The sequence below is a fragment of the Symphalangus syndactylus genome, chromosome 5, assembly GCF_028878055.3.
Source record: "Symphalangus syndactylus isolate Jambi chromosome 5, NHGRI_mSymSyn1-v2.1_pri, whole genome shotgun sequence".
NCBI classification, from domain to species: domain Eukaryota; kingdom Metazoa; phylum Chordata; class Mammalia; order Primates; family Hylobatidae; genus Symphalangus; species Symphalangus syndactylus.
This window is the reverse complement of record NC_072427.2, coordinates 135,036,449-135,059,880: the sequence shown is the minus strand read 5'-3', so window position 1 is coordinate 135,059,880 and position 23,432 is coordinate 135,036,449. Positions and strand designations below refer to the sequence as shown.

General features: G+C 34.5%; 1 protein-coding gene across 1 annotated transcript in view; it reads left to right on the top strand.

Moving 5' to 3' along the window:
• Positions 1-23,432, top strand: part of SLCO1B1 (solute carrier organic anion transporter family member 1B1) — a 101,652-nt gene that overhangs the window by 59,443 nt on the left and 18,777 nt on the right. The window contains exons 8-13 of the mRNA XM_055280433.2: positions 2,961-3,203; positions 6,496-6,660; positions 8,482-8,677; positions 12,152-12,314; positions 17,352-17,536; positions 22,829-22,893. Coding sequence (XP_055136408.2) covers positions 2,961-3,203; positions 6,496-6,660; positions 8,482-8,677; positions 12,152-12,314; positions 17,352-17,536; positions 22,829-22,893 — 1,017 coding nt within the window. The remainder of the gene's footprint in view (positions 1-2,960; positions 3,204-6,495; positions 6,661-8,481; positions 8,678-12,151; positions 12,315-17,351; positions 17,537-22,828; positions 22,894-23,432) is intronic.

Sequence of the window (23,432 nt, the reverse complement as noted above, 5' to 3'; positions counted from 1 at the left end):
CTGAGCATTGCATATTAGAAGTAGCCAACCTATATCCTTAATGCTTTACTTCTTAGAAATTTCTTCCATCAGATGTTCTAAGTCATCATTCTTTTTTTTTTTTTTTTTTTTTTGGAGACAGAGTTTCACTCTGTGGCCCAGGCTGGAGTACAGTGGCGCGATCTCAGCTCACTACAAGCTCCACCTCCCAGGTTCACACCATTCTCCTGCCCCAGCCTCCCGAGTGGCTGGGACTACAGGTGCCTGCCACAATGCCTGGCTAAATTTTTTGTATTTTTTGTAGAAATGGGGTTTCACTGTGTTAGCCAGGATGGTCTCGATCTCCTGACCTTGTGATCCACCCACCTCGGCCTCCCAAAGTGCTGGGATTACAGGCATGAGCCACCGTGCCCGGCCAAGTCATCACTCTTTAGTTCAAACTTCCACAGATCCCCTAGAGTATGAACACAATGCAGCCAAGTACTTTGCTAAGGCATAACAAGAGTGACTTTTGCTCCAGCTCCCAATAACTGTCATTTCCATTTGAGACCTTGTCAGCATGAACTTCATTGTCCATGTCGCAATCTGCATTTTGGTCATTATCATTTATCCAGTTTCCACGAAGTTTTAAACTTTCCTTCATCTTCTTATCTTCTTCTGAGTCCCCCAAACTCTTGTAAGCTCTGCTCATTACTTAGTTCCAAAGTCAAGTCCACATTTTCAGGTATCCTTATAGCAATGTCCCACTTCTCGGTAACAATTTTCTGTGTTAGGCCATTCTGGCATTCTTATACGAGAATGCGTGAGACTGGCTAATTTATCAAGTAAAGAGGTTTAATTGGCTCATGATTCTGCAAGCTGTACAAGCATGGCACTGGCATTCTCTCAGATTCTGAGGAGACCTCAAGGAGCTTTTACTCCTGGCAGAAGTTAAAGCAGGAGCAGGCACATCACATGTTGAGAGAAAGAGCAAGAGGGAGGCAAGGTGCCACACACTTTTTAAGCAATCAAATTTTCTCTTGAGAACTCATTCACTATTGCAAGGACAACACCAAGCAATGAAGGATCAACCCCCATGACCCAAACACCTCCCACCAGGCCCTACCTCCAACATTGGATATTACATTTCAGCCTGAGATTTGAACAGGAAAAATACCCAAACCATATCAGCCTCCAAGTCTTCATGGACTGGTATTGTATAGGAGAAAACTTTCTTCATTCAACCCAAGCAGAGCATCTGTGGGCCTCTCAAATTTTGATTCCTTTTTAAACTGCTATCTTTTTCTTAGGAACTTCCAGAATCCAGAGTATGCAGGGTCTCATGAGCACTTTTAGACAGTGGACAGAGAAGCCCATCACTTGGTCAACTCCCAGAAAATTTTGAATATTTCACATGCTATCCAATTTTTTGCCTTCCCAAGGAGAATTTGAAAACTGAGGTGTTTTCTTTGTTTTTTGTTTGTTTGTTTGTTTGCTTGTTTTTGTTTTCTTTTTTACCTCCTCACTCTGCATAGATCTGGGAGCAGGGAGGAACTGTAGCAAGTGCTCATGTGCTAATTTAAGCCACCATTTTTGTGTTCTTTGTAGCCCATTGGAAGTAAGCATATGCCTAGCCCCAAGATAGGCAAGACAGTGACCAGCTGCTGGAGTTGGACACAGAAAAGATGAAATGTTAGGATTGTGGTCGAAATAATTCCCTCCCCATAGAGAAGCTGGAGTTAAGTTTTTGTTTCTAATTTTTTTTAACTTGGTCACTCTGCCCTAAGCTATGGGCCAGGAGCGATGGGAATGCTTACATACTAGTTCAAGCTGCCTTCTTTGTTTTCTGTAGCCTCCAAAGGTCTAGTATATGCTGGGTCCTGTCAACACTTAAGATAGGTGATATAGAAGACAGTCGCAAGGGTAGCACCTGAAAAGTTACAATTTTGGATGCGCAGTCTCACTCTGTCTCTCCACAGGGATAAGCTGGAGATGCGGTTTTCTTACATTCAGTCTATGTTGAGCCAGGGAATAGAGCTATTGCAAGTGTTCTTATGCACTTGCAAATACCTAGTTCCTCTTGAATGCATGGTATTATAATGAGGAGAGGAACAGTAAAGAGGTGTCTCCAATTTTCTTAAAAATGTCAATGTAGCTAATATTGCACTTTCCTGGGGTACAATGGCCTGTCAACTAGTTTCTGGATTTTCCACTAATGGAATTGATCGGTGTATTATTGTTGAATAAAATATTGTTGAAAGAAAAAAGGATCCAGTCCTTCCTATTATGCTATCTTGCTGATAACTCATATTGGCTTTTTTATTACTTAGATTATTTTATACCTGTTAAAAGAGTGCATTTACACTTGAGATATAGCATTTACATAATACTCTTATTCATGATTTAAAGAAAAATATGATTGAAATAAAATGGTTAAATTATCCTTAACATTTAGAGTCTAACTCTTCAGGGTTACTTTTAAACTCATATTTTCACTGTATTTTCTTATCTTCTGGGCTGTCAAGACAGTTGGAAATGCTTATTTCAGGCACGGTGGGAAGCCCCTTTATTGACTCAGTGAATTTCTTGCAAACTGCTAAAATTTCATTGCTGACCCTTTCTGGATTTTATTAGCTTGTGCCAATAGACGTTTTCAGACAACAATGAGACGTCATAGTTCTTCCACAGGTAGTTACTAAATGGTCTGCAAGCTTAAATGTCCAGTGATAGAAATTGTCCAGTCATGTAATCAGAAAAGCCATCAAGTGCACACAAGCTCAGGCAATGACAACGATATCATGACTGATTCCTAGACAGTATCTGTTGCATTATGTCATCAAATGTTAGACTGATCCTAGTCTCAGAGATGACAAAAAATTAAAAGAAAAAAATCATGTCTTGGAATTGAGGAAATGTAGTTTACTTTCTTCATACCATTATTTCCCTGAACCTATTGTATTTCAAAATGATTTTTGACTGGCTTCTTTAATTATTTATTCTAGGCACTGTCAGGATAACTCCTACTGATTCTCGATGGGTTGGAGCTTGGTGGCTTAATTTCCTTGTGTCTGGACTATTCTCCATTATTTCTTCCATACCATTCTTTTTCTTGCCCCAAACTCCAAATAAACCACAAAAAGAAAGAAAAGCTTCACTGTCTTTGCATGTGCTGGAAACAAATGATGAAAAGAATCAAACAGCTAATTTGACCAATCAAGGAAAAAATATTACCAAAAATGTGACTGGTAAGTATTTTACATTCATTGTCAATTTGGAGTTGTTAATCTCAATGAAAAGGAAGAATGAGTATTCCAAAATAATAAAACATACCCAACTCATCTGGAGTTGGCTTTCTTTTGCACTAAAATTAGATAAATTATTTTTCTAAAACTCCTATTAAAGTTAACATATATGTCTTGAGCACATAACAAGTGGAAGAGAATTAGGTTTTTACTTTTTAGCAGGGAGAAACCAACAAAAGTTTACAAACATCCATTTTTTATGAGCCAAATAGTAAATATTAATTTTAATATTATATGGTCTAAACTGGGAGAGTTCAAAGAATTATAATATTTCATTCCTTTATTTATTCAACAAGTAGTACCAGGAACTGTACTATGCCCTGGTAATAAAACATTACCTCTATTTTTCGAGAACCTAGTGGGTGATACTATAGCAATATAGTGCCTTAAGTATTATTGTGAAATTAAACTTAACTATTCTCAGGTGTAGATATGGATTAAGGAGAAGGAAGCCGGGAGAAGTTTCTCCCTATGTAATTAGAGTAATATTTCTTTTGGTAATTATCTATCTATCTATCTTATCTAAATATTCAAAATAAAGTGGAAGCAAGGGTGGTAGTTAAGATAATTAGAGCAAGTAATGTAAATTAGGATGCATCAGCATTTGATAGTGCCTCCTCTTTTGAATATAAGCCCTGGGACTAATGGAGAACCATTCAGAGTCAATAAACAAAGAGAATGACTTGGCAGTAGCCAGAGCAAGATATGTGAATCAGTGAGGTGTTGACAGCAGTTTTCAGATTAGGGAGAAATGGTGAAATAGCCTTAGCAATGCAACACCTAAACCCTTGGCATCTTTTTCAAGCTTTCTTTAAAGTAAGATGACAAATTCTCCAGTGTAGCCTACGTTCTTCCTTTCATCACATCTTTTACTTATTACTTTATTGCTATCTTCTCCTTTCTATCACACTAACCCAAGGGCAGTGGTGTTCTGGTACTCTTTATATTGGCTCATAGCAGAGGACTGTTAAGTTTCAGCTACACTGGTAGGTTGAAATTGTTCATGGCAAGAGAATTACCATGATTTATTACCATGGAAATTGGGATATACTACAAGTAGAAGTTTGTTTTCCTAAGAATCAGATGTTAAACATTTATGTTTTTAAAATTTAACGTTCACACTAAAAGTACTATATCAATAATTTTCATTTTGTATATGATGTTTCTACTCTACCAAATCAAATCTTTAAAAAATATTAGATTGTCTAAACCTATAAGGAGCAGGGTTGACTGTGATCCAAGAAGAACAGAGAGGATAATGAAGATGTATAAATAGGACAATTGTAGACACAATCTATATTATCAACAGTTTTTGTAAGCGTGATCCTAATAAAGAGGATCTTAAGTATGTATCTATTAGGAATGGATAAAATAATATATAGTCAGAAAAAAATATTGAATTTATTCCATATGCTCGAATAGAACTAAAACTGATTAGAATGAAAGGATGATTTCAGTTCATTACAAAAACAGTGTGTAAACAATGAGAACTTTTCGAAAGTGGAGCAAATTGCTTCCTGAGGTACTCAGTTTAATGCCATTTAAGTTGTTTATTGATCCACTTATTAATGATATATAGTAGATCATGACTGTACAGAAGTTTACACTGGATGACATTGAATTTCTCATCCTCAAAAATGCAATGCTTTTGTGAATGTATATACTCCATTTCTGTTGAAGAAAGGCCACAACTCACTTATAATACTTACAAATCAGGGACAGTTCTTCATGACTGGGGAGACCTATGGAGAGAAATGTGGCACTTTTGCCTAAGAATTTTAAATGTTGTTTATTCCCACTATACATTTTCTTACGTCTTCTTTTTTTCTCTTCTGTCTTTTCTGTAACTCCCTTTTCTCCTTATTTTAAGTAGATGCAACTGTTTCGTAGCTGACATTAGATGGATGTCTTAGTTCTGACCATATCTAATGAAAATCTTTAGAGATTTACATACAGAAAAATATTTCAAAGGCTGTATCATCCATCTCTCAGTAACCATATCTTGGCTCTGTCTTGATGAACTCTGATACTTCCTACTGTTTTGCTAAGTAGTTCCTTCTACTTTTAACTCCTATTACAGCTATTTGACCTGGTGATCACAGATCCAAATGACATAATTTCTACCATGAACAGAAGTTAGAAGTTTGTTACCACAGCTGTTTGTAGGGATAGGTGGTTGTATTATTACTATCATAATACTACTTGGGACACAATATTATCCCCTGGCTGCTTTCCTTGTATCTTAAGACGGAGGGTTAATAATATTGCCAAATTTACTGAGAAAGTATGTTATGGTAGAAAAGCTGTCTACTAGAGAAACAAGAGGTCTGAGTCCTCATACTAAATTAATCTTTAAGAATTTTGAACCTCAATGGTCTTATTTCTGTGAGTTTTGAATTATGCTGTCTTTACATTTCCATTTAATAGTTGTATTTTTAATATAATACTTACATTATTAAGTACTAATAAATAAGAAACATCATATGTCTTATTCACTTTTTGTTTGTTTGTTTTTGTTTTTTTTTGTTTGTTTGTTTATTTTTTTGAGATGGAGTCTTGTTGCTCTATTGCCTAGGCTGGAGTGCAGTGTCACTATCTCAGTTTACTGCAACCTTCGCCTCCCTAGTTCAAGCAATTCTCCTGCCTCAGCCTCCTGAGTAGCTAAGATTACAGGTGTGTGCCATCATGCTGGCTAATTTTTGTATTTTTAGTAGAGATGGGGTTTCACCATGTTGGCCAGGCTGGTCTCAAACTCCTGACCCCAGGTGATCCATCTGCCTCAGCCTCCCAAAGTGCTAGGATTACAGGAGTGAGCCACTGTGCCCGGCCTTCACTTTTGTTTTTTGAACAATTAGCGTATTGTCTGGTACCCAGTTGAAAACCTAACATTTGTTGAATGAATGAATGAATAAGTAAATTAATATGTTTGCAATAGTATTGTAAAGTACCCAGGATAACCAAATATTAAGTGAAGAAAGCAAGTTACAAAACAGCACTTACGTATGACCTTATTTGAGGGTAAAATAAACTAATAAATATTAATATTCGTATGGAAAAGATTGAAAAAATATATTTAAAAACTGTTTATAGCCTGTGGTATTGCAGACGAGTCTCACTCTTTGCGTTATGTGTTTATAGAATTTTAAATCTTACATGACTTACGTTCACAAATTTTAGATATAAATGTATATTTAAGTTGCATTCAAATATTTTCTTTATTTTTACAATTTTATAGGTTTTTTCCAGTCTTTTAAAAGCATCCTTACTAATCCCCTGTATGTTATATTTGTGCTTTTGACGTTGTTACAAGTAAGCAGCTATATTGGTGGTTTTACTTATATCTTCAAATATGTAGAGCAACAGTATGGTCAGCCTTCATCTAAGGCTAACATCTTATTAGGTAAGACATATTTTTTACTTGTGTGCTTAATAAGTGAAATACTACTAAATACTGTATTCCAAGTGACATTTTATTGTGAAAGTGATTTTGTATTTTAGTAATACAGGATAAGTATAATTTTCTTGTATTCTTTCTCAAATGTTATTAAATATATAAAACTTGTGATGTCACTATTGCTCTGCATTTGAAGTTGCATCTTATTTTAGATGAGTTCCTGAAGAAAATGTTGCAAATAAATGGAAAATTTAGAGGTAGTATCTGTATAATTGGATCTTATAATTTAGTGCTGAGATCCTGAGACAAACCCTTTTGTAATTATAATCATCATAATTCTATAATTTATGGACTTTGAAATCAAGACTCAGTTACTTACAAAAATATGACACTAATAGTTCCAAAAAAGAGTATCAATTTAAATACATCAAAATATGCATAATTCAAAACAAATATATTTTACAGAGTATTTTTTGCTACAATATCTATTTTCAATGGCATATTTAGATGTGCTTATTAAGGAAAGTTTCCTTGTATTATTCTTCCCACAACTCTAGTATTGTAGACACATTATAGAAATTCAATAAATATATGATGAATTAAACAACTTATCATGTGGTATGTAACTAGGTCATAAGTAAACAAGAAAATGAATGTACTGAAGCAGGAGACCAAGCTTCCCGATAATCTCTTTGTTGATCTTAAGATAAAAGTTTAAAATCTAAAGGTAATGTTTTGACTCCCAGTAACCTAGCCTGAGCTTTTTCCTAGAGAAGACTTCATCTTTAATAACTCTTACTAGGCAAAGATATGGAAAAGTTATAGGAGGGATTAAACATTATTAATCCTGTATGTAGACCTATTTGTCAATTCAGGTTCTATGTGTTTTTTAATAAATGACAAAGGTATATTAATTTTTATGTTGTTAAGCTCTGGGCAGATTTAGTGTGAGTTACTGAGGGTTAGAACTCTATCTGAGAGAGGCAAAAGGCTTTAGATGAAGTTCCATAGGCAGAAAGATGGTGTTTTGTTGTTGTTGACTTCCAGAAAAACAAAATTGCCTCATAGAAATTATCTGCTCCAACAAATAAATATCCTTAGCCACACTGCCTTTTGCTGTTGAGGAAACCAAACTGTCATCATTGGCAGGAACAAATTACACGGATCCCCTACCACCATGCTGCTATGTCATTCTTCTTTTTAAAAAGTAATAAGATTGGCATTCTGCTATAAAGACACATACACACATATGTTTACTGCAGCACTATTTACAATAGGAAAGACTTGGAACCAACCCAAATGACCACCAATGATAGACTGGATAAAGAAAATGTGGCACATATATACCATGGAATACTATGCAGCCATAAAAAAGAATTGAGTTTATGTCCTTTGCAGGGACATGGATGAAGCTGGAAACCATTATTCTCAGGAAACTAACACAGGAAGAGAAAAACCAAACACTGCATGTTCTCACTCATAAGTGGGAGCTGAACAATGAGAACACATGGACACAGGGAGGGAAACATCACACACCGGGGCCTGCTGGGGGATGGGGGGCAAGGGGAGGAAGAGCATTAGGACAAATACCTAATGCATCCAGGGGTTAAAACCCAGATGACAGGTTGATAGGTGCAGCAAAACACCATGGCGCATGTATATGTATGTAACATGCACATTCTGCACATGTATCCCAGAACTTAAAGTAAAATTTTAAAAAGAAGCAATAATATTGAATAAATTTGATTGGCATATACTGTGTTTCCTCTATAAAGACATATCAGAAAACTATATATATGATTACAACTTTTTTTCTTTTTTTTCTAGGAGTCATAACCATACCTATTTTTGCAAGTGGAATGTTTTTAGGAGGATATATCATTAAAAAATTCAAATTGAACACCTTTGGAATTGCCAAATTCTCATTTTTTACTGCTGCAATGTCATTGTCCTTTTACCTATTATATTTTTTCATACTCTGTGAAAATAAATCAGTTGCCGGCCTAACCATGACCTATGATGGGTTTGTATATATCACTATATCAATTGCATAATATGTTAACCATCTAATTAAGTCTCTATAAGTAATATAAAGCAGAAAACAATTTTAACTAAACTTTCTTTAAGAGAAATTTCAATTTTAAAATTTTTAAAATATCTGTTTCTTAAGACCTCAAACACATTCTTTTATTCCTCCATTAAAGAGAAACAACATAGGTTTTAATAATAATAACTATTATATATGTGGTACTTACAATTAGTAGTGGGTACTTTTATCCTTATTTTATGAATGGGAAAAGTAAGGCTTCGAGAAATACGTGGATTACACAGCTAGCATTGTTAAGATTCTAACTCAAATTTGGGTTTTTTAAGTCCAAAACTCTTAAGTCTTAACCACCACTGTAATCTTGGATGGATCATAAGAGTCACATAAATGGCATTATCCAAAAGTGACTAAACAATTTTTTTTTTTTTTTTTTTTTTTTTGAGACGGAGTCTTGCTCTATCACCCAGGCTGGAGTGCAGTGGCCCGATCTCGGCTCACTGCAAGCTCCACCTCCTGGGTTCACGCCATTCTCCTGCCTTAGCCTCTCCGAGTAGCTGGGACTACAGGCGCCCGCCACCACGCCCGGCTAATTTTTTTTGTATTTTTAGTAGAGACGGGGTTTCACTGTGGTCTCGATCTCCTGACCTCGTGATCCACCCGCCTCGGCCTCCCAAAGTGCTGGGATTACAAGCGTGAGCCACCGCGCCCGGCGCTTCTTAATTTTTATCTACAGTTCATATCGATGTTTAACAACTATCTTAACAAAAGACCACTTTTAATGTTGTACTGAATTTTCTTTTTTGCAAGCTAATTTTTTTTCTGATATTATCTACATTGGAAGTAGCATTAAGAAATATTTTATATATAATTACATATTAGACATTGAAGAATCTTTACTTTTCCATGATTACCATGTATAGCAAAATATTTTTAGTGCAACAGTCTCCACCTCAAATCAAGGGAAAGAATCCTATGCAATTTTCTGATAATTTCCTGAATATAGCCAATAATTTAAGCTTAGGAAGTTTCACATTCAAGCAACAAGCAGAGATGCTCAAATCACAATTCAGTAACCATGTTCTCTAGTGCTGCTTACTACTGATGCTGAGCTTTCAAAGTCTGGATCCCATGAGGTGTTGGTTTTAACTTGTCAAATATTCCCACATTTTCTTCTCTAAACATTGTGCTATTCTTGGAGGCTTGCCAAGCTTATCTGAAATTGTTTCCCTGCACACTGCTAATTCTGAACTGTTATTGGTATCTCCTATCCACCATCACCTACTGTAGTAAATTAAAATACATTGTCCTAGAATACTGAATTTTAGAGGCAAAAGAACCTTAGAGATGATGCAATCCCACCCTTTTATTATACTTTCCTTTATTATTGAAGAGTCAGAAAAAATGTAACATGTTGAAGTCACACAATGTCTCTAGATTCTAGACTTATCCTATGTCACACCCTTAGTTCAAAAGTCTTCCTGGCTGTAAGGACAGGCCAGTTTCTTGACAACAAGGTTAGTCACTGTACAAAGTATACAAAAGATGGCAGCAGAGTTAAACAGAATTTGTTTCATTTAATAAAATTTTATTAAGCCCTTCCTTAAAGGTAAATATTAAGGATATTTGTAGGATACATCAATTGCCTCATGGGACTCATAATCTAATGATAAATAATATAATTAATGGATTCAACATTTATAAAATCCTGTGACTGGGATAAGTTTTTTTTAAGTATGAGTTATTGCAGAGTTCTCAGAATGTGTTCTGAATATCTCTAAGGATCCCTGAGACTTTATCAAGGGGTGCACAACTTCAAAACTATTTTTATAATAATACTAAGACTATTTGCCTTTTTATTCTCATGCTATCCTGACAGTATAGTGATATTTTCTAATGCTCCAAGGTATGTTATTAATTCATCAATCTGACTGGTAAAATATGTGTGCTTATGTACTTTTGTGTATTAAAATTTTCTTAGTATTACTTTCTAATATAGTACATGTCAAGAGGTACAACTTAATTTAACAAAATCCCTTTGGAACAGGCCCTCAATCTTTTATAAGAGTGTGAAGGACTTCTGAGAACCAATTTTTTTCCAAAAAAAAAAAAAAAAAAACCCTGTGAGGTTGACATTATTATCTATGACTTACAAATGGCAAAACTGATTTTAGAAAGAAGTGCCAGAACTAATATAAACACAGATGTGACTGATTGCAATATCTGGACTGGGTTATTGTCTTAGTCCATTCAGGCTGCAAAATTCTAGGTAGCTTATTAACACACAGAAATTAATTTTTCAAGATTCTAAAGGCTGGAACATGTAAGACTAAGGCAATGGCACATTTGGTGTCTAGGGAGGGCCTATTTCTTAATTCATAGATGGTACCTTCTCATTGTGTCCAAGCACGGGGGATGGAGCAGGCAAAGGGTCAGTAATTCCATTCATGAGTACTCATCCTCATGACCTTATCACTTTCTAGAGGCCTGACTTCATAAAGTCTTCATATACGAGATTAGTTTTCGATCTATGAATTTGGGGGCCACAAACATTCTGACTATAGTAGTCATAAACCATTCTGCTTAACCACTCCAAGTAGTATTTCCTCAAGCAGAATATGCTTTTTAATAAAATTATTGATAATGTAGTTTCTGAAGTATGAATCTTAGTTTTTCATTTAAATTATGTGCTCATTCAAAGATAACACATCAATCCTCAATTATTATCAAATTAAACATTTGAAAGAAAATAATTTTTAAATGTTTAAGCAGAAATGAATTATACAAAAAATATATTTTATAATTTTAGCTATGGTATAATCATATAATTTATAACCATTTCTTAAAGGAAATCAGTATAAAGTGTACTATAGTTTTATTTCAAAAATATACTGAGCTTTTCTAGCCTTTTTCAACTGATTCTATTATTCTTGATTTTTCATTTTGTAGAGGTTCTGCTTTAAGCATGTCTGTTTTTTTCTTACATATTAAAATAGAGATTTTTAAATTCAACCTAGATAAATAGCATAGTAAAAGTTAGACTCACAAGACTTTACAGTGAACTGAAAGGAATGTCAGTCTAATGTCATCACCTTACTGAAGAGAAACTCAGTCTCAGAAAAAAGATGTAACTTATCTAATATGAAATTTCTTAATAGAATTATAACAACTTCTTGTCTAAGTCTTACTTAACATCTTTGGTTTATTTTTACATTTTGCTTTTTCTAGGTCACAAGTCATGTATTGGCAAAGATGGAGAGCATAAAATAAATAAGCATTAAAAAACTTTGCCATTTCGTCATCATCAAAGCAAATTTCTTCATATAAAGAAAAATTCTTTATCTTCTCTTTTTCTTTTCCCTTTCTTTGCTTTCACTTTACTTCTTCCTTCTCGCCTTCTTTGTCTTTTTCTTCTCTCTCTCTTTTTGATATATATCTATCATATATTTCCAGAAATAATCCAGTGACATCTCATGTAGATGTACCACTTTCTTATTGCAACTCAGACTGCAATTGTGATGAAAGTCAATGGGAACCAGTTTGTGGAAACAATGGAATAACTTACATCTCACCTTGTCTAGCAGGTTGCAAATCTTCAAGTGGCAATAAACCTATAGTGAGTATTAGTTTTTACTTTCCTCTCCTTATTCAAAAGCACAGATTAGATTGAACAATTTTTTTACCAAATCTTGCTGTAACTAAGGACTCCATTAAAAAAGATAAAAGAGAAAGTTTCCAATATTATCTGTTATTGTGATGGGTGTGATGTTGTATAAACAAAGTTTTATATAAAAGTCTGCTTAGGGCACAATCAGGTTTTTCTGTTACTTGAATTCTAACTGGAGATCACCCCAATTTTTTCCTTTGAGATTATAAGACTATGACCTTTTAGAATTTGAATGCATTTAGAATATCTAAGAAGCATCTCATTTGACTGAAGCCTATAATTTTCATTAAATTGGAATTACTTTATCCCTCAGAATTCAGGAAAATGTCCTGAGTTAACCCATTATCAGCACTTCCTATCTTACTAAGACAAAAATCAATATGCAATGTTATATACAGATTCTGATCTGTTTAGCTCTGGGATCACTACCCTTTTTACTTTCCAAGAAATTAATCAAGGCTTCATGCTCACTTAACTGCCCTATTCTTGATTTTCCATTTTGATTTTTCCAAAGCTGGCACTTCTACTCAAGATAATGTAGTATCCTGCTCACCTGTTGTCAATATGTCCCATAGGCATGTCATTTCTTTCTTCTTGCAAAACCTTTCTTTCCATGTGAACTATGGTTTTTCTCTAATCTCCTGGGTAGCTCCCTATCATTGGGAATGGGTTATGGTGTTTCCCATGCCTACAATCCACTCAACATCTCACAAAGTTGACTAATGTTTTCCTAGGAACTTTTACTATTACCAACATTACTGAAACAGTCAGCTATAATTATTGCTCTCTGCCACGCCCTTCTGTGTTTGATTTTTAAACATTCTCCATCTACTCTTGCGCATGGACCTACCTACCAATTGTAATAAGGAAGGGCACGTAGAACTTTAAAGAGTAAAGCATCCTGCACATTTTGAAGACAGGCCACAACTTTAATAAACTTGCACAAATATGGCCCAAAGACTACTTAAAAGCCCACATCTTAGTCATGGCAATAATGAATCTTTTGTGCAGTTGTTTCATTTTCCTTTGCTATTCATTTTTATTTTGCTATTTTTAAAAAAGTAATTCAACTCTTATTTTAGGTAAAGGGAATACAAATGAAGTTGTGTTAGATGGGTATATTGTGATAAGCTAAGGTTTAGGGTACAATCATTCCCATCCCCCAGGTAGTGAGCATAATACCCAATAAGTAGTTTTTTACTACTTGCTCTTTTTTTATCTCTTCACTCTAGTAGTCTATAATATGTATTTTTCCTGTCTTTATATTCATGTGGACCCAGTGATTAGCTTCCACTTATAAGTGAGAACATGTGGCACCTGGTTTTCTGTTCCTATGTTAATTCACTTAAGATAATGACCTCCAGTTGCGTCCAGGTTCTGCAAGGGACATTATTTCATCCTTTTTTTGGCCATGTAGTATTCCATTGTCTATATGTACCACATTTCTTTATCCAATTCACTGTTGATGGGCACCCAGGTTGAGACCATGTCTTTGCTATTGTGAATAGAGCTGTGATGATCATATAAGTATATAAGTAGATGTGTTTTTGGTAGATGAATTTATTTTCCTTTGGGTATATACACAGTAGTGGGATTGCTGAGTTGAATGGTAGTTCTGTTTAAGTTCTTTGAGAAATCTCAAAACTACTTTACACAGTGACTGAACTAATTTACATTCCTACCAACATAGGATAAGCATTCCCTTTCTTCTGTGACCTTGCCAGCATCTGTTTTTTTTTTTTTTTTAAACGTTTTAATAATAGCCCTTCTGACTGGTGTGAGATGGTATCTCCTTGGGATTTTGATTTGCATTTTTCTGATGATTAAACATTTTTATGTGTTTGTTGGCTGCCTGTATGTCTTCTTTTGAGAAGTGTCTGTTCATGTCCTTTGTCTACGTTTTAATATTGTTTTTGTTTTTTGCTTGTTGAATTGTTCAAATTTCTTATAGATTCTGGATATTACTCCTGTGTTAGATGCATGGTTTGCAAAGGTTTTCTCCCATTCCATAGATTGTCTGTTCACTCTGTTGATTATTTCTTTTGTTGTGCAGAAGCTCATTGGTTTAATTATATCCCACCTGTCCATTTTTTTTTTGTTGCAATTGCTTTTGAGAACTTAGTCACAAACTTTTTGCCAATGCCAATATCCAGAATATTTTCTGGGTTTTCTTCAATGGTTTTTATAGTTTTAGGTTTTACATTTCAGTCTGTAATACATTTTGATTAAATTTTTTATATGAAAAGAAGGGGTCCAGTTTCATTTATCTACATACAGTTAGCCAGTTATTCCAGCACCATTAATTGAATAATGAGTACTTTCCCCATTGCATTTTTTTTTGCTAGCTTCATTGGAGATCAGATGGTTTGAGGTGTGTGGCTTTGCTTCTGGATTCTCTATTCTGTTCCTTTAGTCTATGTGTCTGTTTTTGAACCAGTACTATGCTGTTTGGTTACTGTGGCCCTGTAGTATAGTTTGATATCAGGTAATGGGATGTCTCTCACTTTGTTCTTTATGCTTAGGATTGCTTTGACTATTCAGTCTCTTTTTTCATATTGAATTTTACAATAGTTTTATTCTAATTCAATGAAAAATCTTGCTGGTTGTTTGATAAGAATACCATTGAATCTGTAGATTGCTTTGGGCAGTATAGATGGTTTAATTATAATTTTTCTACCAGTCCATGAGAGTAGAATGTTTTTCCACTTGTTTATGTCACCTATAATTTATTTCATCAGGGTTTGTATTTATCCTAGTAGAGATCTTTCACTTCCTTGGGTTAAATGTATTCCTAGGTATTTAATTTTTTGTAGTTATTCAAATGGAATTGCATTATTGATTTGGGTATCAGTTTAACTGTTATTGGTGTATAGAAATGCTACTAATTTTTTTCCATTGACTTTGTATTCTGAAACTTCACTAAAGTATGTTGTCAGTTCTAGGAGGCTTTTGGCAGAGTATTTAGGGTTTTTGAGATATAGAATCATATCATAGTGCAGAGAGATAATGTGAGTTCATTTCCTATTTGTCTATGTTTTATTTCTGTCTCTTTCCTGATTGATCTGTCTAGGATTTCCAGTACTATGTTGAATAGGAGTGGTGAGAGTGGGCATTCATGCCTTGCTCCCGTTCTTAAGAAGAATGCTTCCAGCTTTTGCACATTATATATGATGTTGGCTGTGGTTTTATCATAGATGGCTCTTATTATTTTGAGCTATGTTCGTTCAATGCCCAGTTTGTTGAAGAACTTTATCATAAAGGGATGGTGGATTTTATTGAAAGCTTTTTCTGCATCTATTGAAATGCTCATATACTGTTTATCCTAAATTCCATTTATGTAGTGAATCACATTTATTGATTGTGTATACTGAACCATCCTTACATCTCAAAAATAAAGCCTACTTGGTCATGATGAATTCACTTTTTGATGTGCTGCTGGATTCAGTTTGCTAGTGTTTTGTTGAGGAATTTTGCATCTATATGCATCTATATTCATCTTTATTCACCAGGGATATTGGCCTGTTGGTTTGTTTTTGCTCTTGTTGTTGTTGTTGTTGTGTCTTGCTGTATTTTGATACTAGGATGATTCTGGCTTCAAAAAAATGAGTTAAGAAGAGTCCTTCTTCCTCAATTTTTCAGAATAATTCAGTACAGTGGGTACTCACTCTTTTTTGTATTTCCAGTAGAATTTGGCTATGAATGCATTTAGTCCAGGGCTTTTACTGATAGGCAGGTTTTTTCAGTACTGATTCAAATTTGGAACTCTGTATTGGTGTTCAGGGTTTCAATTACTTCTTTGTTCATCTTGGATGGTCGTTGGATGGTTCGTCTTGGATGGTTGGATAAGAATGACCCAGTTAGTACATGCTCCCTCTTTGCACACTAGCGAAGGCCTGAAAGTGACATAATATTAAACCCTAAAAAGAATTCTGTCTACCACAAGACATAATCTTCATTACACTGGCAATGACTATGCCATTCGGGGGCTACTGCAAAGTTTTTATTATTTATTTATTTGTGTATTTATTTATTTATTACTAAATCCTCAATAATGAACCATCACTTCTTAAAATAGTGTTCTTTGTACCAAAGCTTAGTTTTATTGACCAATACACTTGTTCTGTAAAAAATTATTCTATATTTTCCTAGTGAAAAAAATAGTAAGAACGGTAAGTTTGGCAGAACCGTAGATGTATAGATTTAAATTCTTCTACAATTCTTCCTTCAATAATTGGTCTTTAGCATTAATAGATTCAAGGTGAGCTTCCCTTAAACTTTAGCCTAGATTTAGAACAGAATTTATTCAAGCCACCTATCTATATAAACTGTCCAACTGATTAAAAATCTGAAATCACTTGTTTCTATATTTTCCACTTCTGTGCTCTAAACACTAGTGGGGCATTCTGTTGTGTTTAAACTCTCTGGTAATAATATCATCTGTCATTGTATCCTTGGATTTTGTTTATGTCTGCTAAATTAAAATTTTAGTTTCTCTACCTCTATTTTTCCTGGACTCAGTGCCATTTTCATGGGTGACTCTAGTTAAATTTTGATTCCTCCCAAACTGCTAAATTATCTGAATTCTTTGGATAATTCCTCTTCAGGGCATGTCTCTGAAACTAAGAGATTGTCCAAAAGAGTATGTGTTCTGCAGCGAGTAAAAGGGAATGGAAAATAATTATTAAAGAGAATCTATAGTGATGAGAAAGTTGTATACAGAGTTCTAGGCACTAATTTCTTTGTTTCTTAATTTTAAAATTAAGAATGAGCTAAATGTCAATCATGAATTACATTTTCTTATATAGAAAGAAATCCAGAAAACTATTTTACCTTTTATCTGTTAAGCAACTGTATTTTTAGAACCTTCTTAAACTGTAAATATATTAGTTTGAACGAGTGAGACTTCACTAAATATAATGCAATGTATTTGCAGCACTGTTAGGTCTTGCAAATTTCTTATGTCATATTTTATACACAACGTTTAAGGTGTTTTACAACTGTAGTTGTTTGGAAGTAACTGGTCTACAGAACAGAAATTACTCAGCCCATTTGGGTGAATGCCCAAGAGATGATGCTTGTACAAGGAAATTTTACTTTTTTGTTGCAATACAAGTCTTCAATTTATTTTTCTCTGCACTTGGAGGCACCTCACATGTCATGCTGATTGTTAAGTAAGTATGACTTTTAAAAACATTTTCATATGCATGAGACTATAAACACACCTAATGATATGTATATTTTTACATAATATACTGGGAATTCAAATTCATATTTTGTCAAATTTTAATTTTCTGAGAATTCATTTTATTAAAATTACTATGAACTCTCAAGGCCGTAATTAATAATTTTGCCTCTAATTCTTCCATTAAGAAGTCCAGATTCCATACTTTTCTTCTCTTACTAAGAATCTGAAGACACAGACTGACAATTGTCTCAGTTGTAAAAGAATGTCCCTAGGATCCGAAAAGAACCTTTTGAATTTTGAGTTGCCTTGCATCCTAATGGGTCTCTCAGGGTAAATCTATTGATTTCACTAAAATAAAGCATTTGAAAACTAGATATAAAATATGCTCCATTTGATAATAACATTCCAAAACTTTTAATCGACTCACAGCATGACTTTTATAATACCCTTGTAGAAAAATAAGAAAATACACAGGAAGAATTAATTCCTTTCTTGGCTCATTAGAAAAGATACAATGCTTGGCCGGGCGCCCTGGCTCACGCCTGTAATCCCAGCACTTTGGGAGGCCGAGGCGGGTGGATCACGAGGTCAGGAGATCGAGACCATCCTGGCTAACACTGTGAAACCCCGTCTCTACTAAATATACAAAAAATTAGCCAGGCGCGGTGGTGGGCGCCTGTAGTTCCAGCTACTCCGGAGGCTGAGGCAGGAGAATGGCGTCAACCCGGGAGGCGGAGCTTGCAGTGAGCCGAGATCGCGTCACTGCACTCCAGCCTGGGCAATAGAGTGAGACTCCGTCTCAAAAAAAAAAAAAAAAAAAAGAAAAGATACAATGCTTGATGAATATTACACGATAAATGAAACCAATAAGATACTTGTTGTCATACAGCTTTCAAAATTACAAGAAAGACTGGTGTTAGATAAATAATCTTAAAATCAAAGCACATATTTATAAATTGTTCTGAGTCCTCATCAGGAAAAAGATTTCCCTAAAAAGAAAGATTCAAAAGGAAAGTTAATTTAGGATTGAGGTGAGGGGCTGTGAAGAAGGGGATTCAGAGTACATCTCAAAATAAGTAACATTTATTCTAAAGGTCTAAAGAAAAAGCCAAATGAAAGTGTTTCCAGGAGAGGGTCTGGGTGCTGATGCCTTAACACAGGAAAGAGCTGGTGTGTTTGAGAAATGAAAGGAAGTTGGCAGATTGAAACATACCGAATGAGAGGTTGTGACACATGATAAGATTAGACAGTTAGGAAGGGTGCAGATAATGCATGCCCTACTGGCCAAGTTGATTCAATCACCTAAAACTGGTAACATGTAAATAATTTCTCTTAGATCTTAAAAATATACATGTGTAAGTATAGTGACCTGGGTTAACAATCAATTGTACTTTTAAAACCTACATTGTTGATCACAAGTTCACTGTCAACCAACAGCATGACGTGGTAGAAATGAAAAAAAAAAAGCATTTTTAACATTTGTTAACATTAATATCAACCTGTAAATTGAATTTACAGTTGTTTAATTTTGACCCTGACTGCAAATCTTATCAAATTATTTATGCTAAATATTCCACAGATATAGCTCCATCTTAATATAAAATGTTGTCTACTCAAAAGGAGAAGACTTTCATATTTGCCAAATTAAATTCATTAATGTATTAAAAATAACCTTAAAATTAAATAATAGTTTGCATACCAACAGGTTTTACCTTTTACTTTAAACTCATGAGTTTTAAAAAACTGTTCCATCATTGATGATAACAATATCATATCTATTTCAGAAATTGATTAAATCAGCATTACAACTTGTCAAAAATATTTAACTCTCGCTGGCCTTTGATTTTATTGAAATAAGCATTTTGTGAATATGTCTGTAGAATAAAATATAAATTTCAGTTTGTTAATACTTTTCTAATGCTTACACTATGAGACTATTTTTTAAACTTGATTAAGTAGGCAGAAGGACATCCATTTATTCAACATGTATTCATTTTTTGTGTCAGGCACAGTTATATGCACTGAGGATGCAACTGTGAACAAAAGTGATAGAACTTTATTAGCTTTTAGTGTGGGTGGGGAATGAAGGAATGAATGTGTGTAGCAGAAAAAACAATAAACAAATAAGTGAGTAAATATATAAAATAGAGTAAGTGTGAAGCACTAGAAAGATAAATAAATCAGAGTTAAGAAAGTAGACAAAAATGAGAAAATAGGTAAGAGGTACTAGTTCAGATATTGTGCTTTGGAAGTCCTTTGAGTAAAGACCTGAATGAAGAGATAGAAAATAAAGGTACAAGCCATGCTAAATGGAGGCAGGGGAGGAACAATCCAGGCAAGGTAGAACAAAGGTAAGGGTCCTGGTGTGAAGTATAGTTAACATGCACAAGGTACAAAAACGTGTGTAAGGAAGAGAGAGGTAACAAGTGCAGCAAGAGAGCTAGCCTAGTTCAGATCCTATGGGTCACAGGAAAGACTTTGAAATTTATTCTAAATGTGTTGAGAAGCCCAAGGGGGTTTAAGTATTAGCATTTGCACAGATGCCTTACATAACTAGAAGATCACTCTGGCTGTGGGTGGAAAGTGTGTTTTGTGAAAACAACAGTGAAGTCAAGGAAAACAGAAGGCTCAAATTGTTCTTCACAAGATGGAAGCTTGATTGAAGATGCTGATAGTAGGAAAATATGAAGTCAATGAAATGAGTAGATGAAACAAATACGAGTCTCCATTGTTTTGCTTTATTTTATTTTATTTATTTATTTTTGAGAGACAGTCTCGCTCTGTCACCCAGGCTGGAGTGCAGTAGCACAATCTTGACTCGCTGCAACCTCCGCCTCCCAGGTTCAAGCGATGCTCCTGCCTCAACCTCCTAAGTAGCTGGGATTACAGGTGCACGCCACCATGCCCAGCTAATTTTTGTATTTTTAGTAGAGACCTGGTTTTACCACCTTGGCCAGGCTGGTCTCAAACTCCTGACCTCAAGTGATCTGCCAGCCTCTGCCTCTCAAAGTGTTGGGATTACAGGCCTGAGCCATAGCACCCAGCGTTTGTTTTATTTTTTAATGCAAAGCCAGTAGGGTTTGCTGATACATTGAATGTGGCATGTGAGAAAGATAATTTAAGGATAATCCCAAAGTTCTGGCTTCAGTTCTGGAAGGATGGTGGTACTATTGAACAAAATGGGAAAGACTAAGAAAGAATAGATTGGGAAAGTGAAAAAGCAAGAATTTGTTCTATCTCTATAAAGCTGAGCAGCCTGTTCAATATCTAGCAACAATGTCATATATGCAATCCAGCAGGAGAAACCTTGATGCCAGAGCCATAAATTTTAGAGTCAGCAACATACAGACGGTATTTATTTTTATTTTGACTTATTTGTTTATTTAGAGACAAGGTCTCATTTTGTTGCCCAGGCTGAAGTATAATGGCATGATTATAGCTCACTGTAACCTTGAATGCCTGGATTCAAGCAATCCCCCAAGGCGGCATTAAAATCCATGGAACTAATGAGAACTTCTAGGGACTGAGTACAGATAGAAGATCCTAGGATCAGTTCTCAATTACTCTAATTTAAAGATCAATAATAGGAGAAACCAATAAAGAAAACTGAGGAGGTTTCATGAGAAAAACTAGGAAAGAGGGTTGTCCTCAAACTAATAAAGCATATGTCAAAAAGAGCATAAGTAACTGTGTCAAGGGCTGCTGAGAGTTCACAGGAGTTGAACCCTGGAGGCGGAGGCTGCAGTGAGCCAAGATCGCTCCACTGCACTCCAGCCTGGGAGACAGAGACAGAGCAAGACTGGTCTAAAAAAAAAAGAAACCACAAACCAATATCCCTGATGAACATATGAAAAAATTATCAATAAAACACTAGCAAATCAAATCCGATAGCACATAAGAAAAATTTTATAACATGATCAAGTTGTTTTTATTCTAGGGATGAAGGGTTGGTTCAACATACATAAATCAATAAATGTGATTTGCCACATAGAAAAAACTAAAAACCAAAACCATTTGATAAGACAAAATTAAAACCAAAAACCATATGATCATCTCAATAGATGCAGAAAAATTATTTGATAAAATTTAACATCTTTCATGACAAAAATCCTCAACAATCTGGGCATCAAAGGAACATACCTCAAAATAATAAAAGCTATATATGACAAACCCACTGCCAACTTCATACTGAAAGGAAAAAAGTTGAAAGCATTCTCCTGAGACCTGAAACAAGACAAGTGTGTCTATTTTCACCACTCCTACTGCACACAGTATGAGAAGTCCTAGCTAGAGCAATCAGGCAATAGAAAGAAAGAAAAGGTGTCCAAATTAGAAAAGGGGAACTCAAATAAATTCTGTTCACTGATGATATGCAACAATAACAACAAAAATAGACTAATGGGACTTAAACTAAAAATTTCCTGCACATCAATGGAAATAATCGACAGAGTAAACAGACAACCTACAGGATAAAAAGAAAAAATTTACAAACAATACATCTGACAAAGGGCTAATATCCTTAATCTATAAGAAATACAAAAAACTCACCAAGAAAATAAAGTATTAAAAATAGGGTAAATGATATGACCAGCATTTTTCAAAAGACAGTCAACAAACAACAAACATATGACAAAATGCTGAATATCACTAATCATCAGAGAAGTGAAAATTAAAGCTACAATGAGATTCCATTTTATACCAGTCAGAATGGCCATTACTAAAAAGTCAAAAAGCAAGATACTGGTAAGACTGTTGAGGAAAAGGAATGCTTATATACTGTTGAGAATATAAATTAGTACAACCTTTATGAAAAACAATGTGGAGATTTTTCAAATAACTGAAAGTAGAAGTACCATTTGACCCAGCAATCTCACTATTGGGTGTCTACCAAAAGGAAAGTAAATCATTTTATGAAGAAGACTCATGCTCTTTCACACTTACCATAACCCTGACCAGACCACAAAAAATCAGTATCTTCAGAGGCATAATAAAGTCTGTTCTAACCACTTTCTCATAGGATTTTCATAAGTACCATATGAGAAAATATTTTTAAGCCATCTTGAAATCATGATGCATTGAATAAATAAGGGAATAATTATTATTATTGCTCAAATGTTTGCCTTTTAAAACAATTAAAATATAACTTTATATAATGGGGCCATTCAACTGACAGCTTAATTCTATTATGAAGAAAAACAACACAGGAGAAGGCTTTAATGTTGTTTCATTTTGATATTTTAAAGATATTTAATGTTTCTTTGCCTTTATCTTATTTCAGACTTGTTCAACCTGAACTGAAATCACTTGCACTGGGTTTCCACTCAATGGTTATACGAGTACTAGGTATGATGAAAAAAAAATACGTACTATATATATACACATACATATATTAAATTTAAGTTATAAATATTAATGTCAAGGCTTTAAGACTGAATGTAATGAATCTTTAATTATGATAGTAAATAAAATTAGTATCATTTCTATTTCTGTGATAAATAAAAACAATCAGAGACAGAGTAAAATTGAGTGATCGACCTAAAAGAGAATTCGATTGTTAATTATACGTAAAGTCAATCTGTTAAGACTAAGGAATTATTGTATTTGTATTACACTCTTTCAAACACAAAGATAGAAGATGGTCCTCCAAATTTTTCTTTTTTTCAGAAAAATAAGAATATTTCCTCCTGGTCGGCAGAGTGAAGGGCCTAACTTCTAAACTGAGCCATGATTTAGGCAAGGCCTAAAGCTGGCTTGGGAAGTGTGGGAATCTGGCCAGGGAATCTGGCCAGGCTATGGCCCAATTACAATGAAGAAATTGTCTAAGAAGCATATTTGATGATAAAGTCACAAGTCCTCAAAGTTAAAAAGAAGAAATATAAAGG